General features: G+C 41.5%; 1 protein-coding gene across 1 annotated transcript in view; it reads right to left on the bottom strand.

The window, feature by feature from the left end:
- Positions 1–225: 225 nt before the first annotated feature.
- The window catches only part of LOC107659741 (epsin-3), a 22,289-nt gene continuing 16,794 nt past the window's right edge, over positions 226–5,720 (bottom strand). Inside the window, exons 4-9 of the mRNA XM_016448773.1 lie at positions 3,897–4,132; positions 3,707–3,824; positions 2,319–2,495; positions 1,965–2,090; positions 1,649–1,879; positions 226–574 (exon numbers count right to left, since the gene is read on the bottom strand). Coding sequence (XP_016304259.1) covers positions 282–574; positions 1,649–1,879; positions 1,965–2,090; positions 2,319–2,495; positions 3,707–3,824; positions 3,897–4,132 — 1,181 coding nt within the window. The 3' untranslated portion in view covers positions 226–281. The remainder of the gene's footprint in view (positions 575–1,648; positions 1,880–1,964; positions 2,091–2,318; positions 2,496–3,706; positions 3,825–3,896; positions 4,133–5,720) is intronic.

Raw genomic sequence — 5,720 nt, 5'->3', positions numbered from 1 at the left:
ACTATAATCTAGTTTCAGTCTCCATTTCCCATTCTTTTGACCTTAAATCAGCTCTTCAGTCTGTTCACACTGAAACCAAATTGCTGTAATCCAGTTTCAGTATCCATTTCCCATTTTTTTTTACTTTAAATCAGTTCTTCAGTCTGTTCACACTGAAACCGAATCACTATAATCCAGTTTCAGTCACCGTTTCCCATTCTTTTGGCTTTAAGTCAGCCTTTCAGTCAGTTCACACTGAAACCGAATTGCTGCAATCCAGTTTCAGAGGAAACTGCGGTTCCTCAGAGGAAGGGGTTGTGGCTTTGGCCGGGGTGCTGTGTTTGTCGGGTGGAGGGTGTGAGGGGCAGCAGTGGCTGCGGCAGGTTGCTGGGCAGGTCCAGCAGGCCGTGGGGCGGCTGTGTGAAGGACGAGGGCAGAGTCTGGGGGTTCTGCTGCAGGACAGGCAGAGGGAGGGAGGCACTGTAGGACAGAGCGTGAGCCGGCAGCGGCGACGTGGAGTGAGGACGCATCTGATTCAGAGTCAGTCTGGGCTGCTCACAGTGGAAGGGGTTTGTGGGAGATGGTGTGCTCAGACCTGCACGGGTCACAATATATCATTAGACTCTTCTGCCCAACAAGGCTGCATTTATTTGATTAAAAATACTGTAAGAACAGTAACATTGTGAAATATTATTACAATTTAAAATAACTGTTTTCTATGTGAATATCTGTTAAAGTGTCATTTATATCTGTGATCAAAGCTGAATTTTCAGCATCATTACTCCAGTCTTCAGTGTCACATGATCCTTCAGAAATCATTCTAATATGCTGATTTGCTGCTTAAGAAACATTTCTGATTATTATCAATGTTGAAAACAGTTGTGCTGCCCAATATTTCTGTGGAAATTTTTCAGGATTCACAGAAAGTAAAAAAAACAGCATTTATGAGAAATATAAATATTTTGTAACATTACACATGTCTTTACTGACACTTTTGATCAATTTAATACATCCTTGATGAACAAACATATTTCTCTGAGAAAAAAAAGAGGAAAAAAAACTTACTTATCCCAAACTTCATATACCTGAGAACCAGAACTGCATGATATATTAAAACTTTTTATATAATCTATTTATCTTAAATTGAGTTTATTTCTTCTTTTCCAATGGCAAATTGTTTTCACTGGTTTTAAGCATAAATCTCATTAAATTGTGTTAGATCAATGCCTAAAATAAATAAATAACTATTGTGCATTCACCTCACTTTTATATATTTTAAAACAAAATGTTTTTCTTTAAAATATACTGACAAAATGTAGATTTTCTCATTAAAGCAACTTTGTAAAACAACTCTTTTTATCACTATTTACTCAATGCTGAAAAGGTGAACGTTAAGAAAACAAATCAAATATATTATTTATTATATCTGATAAAAAAAGACATTCAAAAAGCTTTTTTTTATATATATAAAATGCAAGTCATGATGACCTGCAAAATATGCTAATTGTTCTTTTAAGGTCTAAATTAAATTGTAAGGAGTGATTTTGCACTGGAAATGTAAGTGCTTAAGAGTACTCAGTTTGAAATAAAAGTATTTGGCTTCAAAAGCATTTAAGAAAAATATAAATTCCCCAAAATAATAAGCGTGTCTGAGTGTGTGTTTTCCTACCTGACAGGAAGGGGTTTTTGCTCTTGACCGGTGGGTTGGTGGGAATGAGCGTGTCCAGGTTGACGAGGGAGGCAGCAGTGGGGTCGAGGAACGCCTCAGGGGTCCGGCACTGTCTAGGGCTCACTGCGTCCAGAGGAGGCCCAAGACGAGAGAGGTCAAAGGTCTCTGGACTGTCATTCCCCCGTCCGTTCACTTGAACACCCACCACCAACTCGCCGAACTGATCAGCATCTGAAATGAGAGATGTGAATGAGCTTCAGCTTGACTCAGAGAGGAAAACGATTGTGAAGAGGGTCTGGTTTGGTGTGATGAGGACCTGCAGGACTCTCACAGCGAGGACTGAACACTCGGTTTGGCTCCGCCTGCTCCACTATAGGCTCCTCCCCCTCCACTCTAAGCTCCTCCTCCTCTGGAATAGTAAATGGGTCCTTCACACTCGACACTGGAATGAAGTGCAAAGAATCTAGAGATGGATCTCTAGCACTACAAATATTTACTTAAAGTGAAAAATGGTGCCTATCTTCTTGCAATTTCAAGTTTCAAATAAATAATAACTGCAAGATATAAACCCGCAATTCTGAGAAAAAAAGTTTTTGCGAGTTTCAGATAAAAAGTCACAATTACAAATCAAAATGTATCTCACTTTGGTTTTTAACATGAGGTGTTGTACCTGGTCGCGCTGGGCTCCTCCAGGCTTTTTCATCTATGTTAGAGGTGGAGTTTGAAGGCAGGGCATCCCAGGGGTCAGGAGGTGATTGGTGGGTTCCCCATGGGTGGGCGGGGCTACTGGAGGAAGAGCGGGCCGTCCAGGGACTATCAGCCACCGGGTTACTAGACTTAACTACAGCTGAATCAAACAACCAAATCAAAATACATCCGCACAAAGAATCCTTTAAATATTTTTGTCTTACTGTGGAGTTAAAATATCGAAAACCCCCCAAAACAAAATGTATTTTTTTTTATATCTTTACGTTCTACCATGAAATGTGGTTCAAATAATCAGTCAGTTGTTATTTCAATGTTTATTGAAATATTTAAACAATGCAGAAACAACTTTTAATGCTAAATAGTTTTAACCAGTTAACAAAACACTAATAAATCAATGTTGAAATGTAAATTTTTTTTACATTTAAATAAAAAAACCTAAAGAAGCGCTCACACTGTGACCGCAAGATAATTTAAAGATATTTTTACTTGACCAATGTTCGAAATGCGGTTGAAATAATGTCAGTTGTTGTTTCAATGTTGATAAAAATTTGTTGAAACAACATTTAATGGCAAATAGTTTTAGAAGGTTTACAAAATATTGATGAATCAACTTTTTAACAACATTTTAACAAGATCTGTATGAAAAATAAGACGTTGAAACCACGTTTAAAAAAAAAAACATCCTCAGTGCACTGTGAAAAAGTATTTTTGTCTTCTCAAATACAAAGTCTAAATATCCTTAAAACAATCAATTTTTGGGATACGTTTATTTTGACCTTTTTACTTTTTAAGAACAAATCAACATCTATAACATTGATTAACCCATGAATGAATGATGAAATTGTGACTGGGAAGTCAAAAAAGACTAAATAACTCATTAAAAAGTTTTTTTCTCCAGTTTTACAGTTTACATAATTTTTAGATATTTTACTTGACCAACCGTCTACGTTGAAATGTGGTGGAAATAATCTCAGTTAATGTCAGTTTCAGTGTAGATAAAAACATTCTTAAACTATGTTTATTGCTAAATAGATTTAAAGGGTTAACAAAACACTGATACATGAAAGTTGTACATTTTAAAGTAAATTTTACTTGACTGACATTCTACGTTGAAACGTGTTTGAAATAATGTCAGTTGTTGCTTGAACATTGATCAAAACGCTGAAACAATGTTAAATATTAATGTTAAAATGTTTAACATTAAAAGGTTATCAAAATACTAGTAAATCATCATTTTTAGAAGTGTTCGCACTGTGACCGCAAGATATATGCAGTGATGTTGAGGAATCGTGAACTCTTATTATAACTGACGGACTGTGATTCACAGTACTGAGAGCGCTCATCACTGACCGACAGACTCCCAGGGGTCAGAGTTCACGGAGCAGGTGGGCGGGGCGTCCCAGGGGTCGTCGCTGACCTGCGCGGCAGGCGTGGGACCGAATATATCCACCAGATCGATCATGACCGACTGCGAGAGGAAATCAACGGTGAGCCGCTCTGAAGCTCAGCAGATCATGCAGGTGTTGAGTGTCTCTCTCACCTCTGAAGGCCGCGGGTCTCGCTCGCCCTTACTCTCCTCCAGAGTCTCCTGCAGAGGAGCGTCGTCCCCCTGATGGCTGCACTGCTCCTTCAGGAGACAAAACAAGCTCAGCACCAGAAGCTGAAGCCGATGCTGTTCGTTAGTGCAAGGATTAATTAGGATGAAAAGAGCAGGAGGTTCATAAGCTCCGTGACATTCACAGGACATCCACAGACAACACTGCAGGAGAAATACCGCTAGAGATTAGAGAAGAAATAGTTAGTACAAGCTAGACAAAGAAGTTAAAACATGCAAAATACAGAAAAAAAGATAGAAATTGTAAAGGTTAAAAATCAGTCTTAATAGTTTAATCCAGTGCTTCTCAAGCTTTTTGACTGAAGGGCCCACGATGGCCAACATATTGGCTTGTTTTTATTTACATATTGGCTAACTTTTTTATTAACAGGAACACTGGGAGTATTGATATATTATGTAATATTGTATTAAAATAATCAACTATGATTCATTTTGTGACTAGAGAAGTTTCAAGAACTGCATGTTCTTCAATTAAAAGAAAACATTATTGTGGGGGGGGGAGTATTTTTTTGTATAATTTATTATTTTGATTATATTATAATGATACTGTCAGTCTTTTGGATCCGTTTTACCCCCGTAGTTCTTCCTGTGTTTCCTTATATGGTCTTTTTCTTGTTCTTGTTTAGTTTGATTGCTTTATGATTCCTTGCACCTGTGTTGAGTTCCTTATTATCCTGTGTATATAAGTTCCTGTTTGCTCTCTGTTCCTTTGTCGGATCTACTCGTTAGTTACGTGTGTTTGTGCTTTTCCTATGTTGGATTATTCCCCTGCGTTTTCATCATTAAAGACAGTTAAAGTTTATTCATGCCTCCCACGTGCTTCCAGCAAGACACACCGTGACAGAAGATCCGACCAAACAAGATGACTGCAGCTGAAGACAGGCTTTGGTATCTGCGGCAGGGTGGTCGGCAGTTGGAGAGGTAAGTAGAGGAGTTCCTAGAGCTCTCCAACCAGGTGATCTGGTTTGACGCCGCTCTGTGTCTGTTTTCGGCTGGGGCTGGATGATGACATAATCGGCTGCGATCTTCCCACGTACAGTTTTCCCCTGATCGAGTTGGTTAATCATGTCCTTTATTTAAATGGTGTAAGTCTCAAAGTAGAAGAGGTTCAGAGCGATCATCACCCATTACCTCCCCGAGAAGCACTGGGCCTCGCCAGCTCACCCCTCGCCAGGACCCTCCACATACCCGGCCAAATGTTCCGACCACCCATCTCCTCCCAGCACCGTCTCTGTCCTCAGCCTAGAAACGCCGGCCACGCCGTTGTCAAGCCCGCCCGCCGCAGCTCCCACAAGCCTGCCGGCCGCTCCTGAGTCAAGTTCGCCGGGCCGCTCCGAAGTCAAGCCCTCAGCCGACAGCAACTGCCTAATTCACCACAAATTAAAAGAGGAACCTGAGGAAAAGGCTGTCGGCTCCAGCCCCAGAGCTCGCTCCCGTGTGCCCTACAGTGCCCGCTCCTCGTAAGTGCCTTCCAGAGCACCCTCAAGTGCCCGTTCCCCCAGAGCTCGCCCCACAGCTCGCTCCCGTGTAGGCTCCAGCCCCAGAGCTCGCTCCCGTGTGGGCTCCAGCCCCAGAGCTCGCTCCCGTGTGGGCTCCTGTTCCCGAGTTTAGCCCACGGAGGGCCCCAGATCCCGAATCCAGCCCAGAGTGGGCCCCAGATCCCGAATCCAGCCCAGAGTGGGCACCAGATCCCGAATCCAGCCCAGAGTGGGCTCCAGTCCCCGAGTTTAGCCCAGAGAGGGCTCCAGT

Source organism: Sinocyclocheilus anshuiensis, unplaced genomic scaffold (genome assembly GCF_001515605.1).
Source record: "Sinocyclocheilus anshuiensis isolate Anshui unplaced genomic scaffold, SAMN03320099.WGS_v1.1 scaffold968, whole genome shotgun sequence".
Taxonomy (NCBI): Eukaryota; Metazoa; Chordata; class Actinopteri; order Cypriniformes; family Cyprinidae; genus Sinocyclocheilus; species Sinocyclocheilus anshuiensis.
This window is presented reverse-complemented; position numbering and strand designations above follow the sequence as displayed.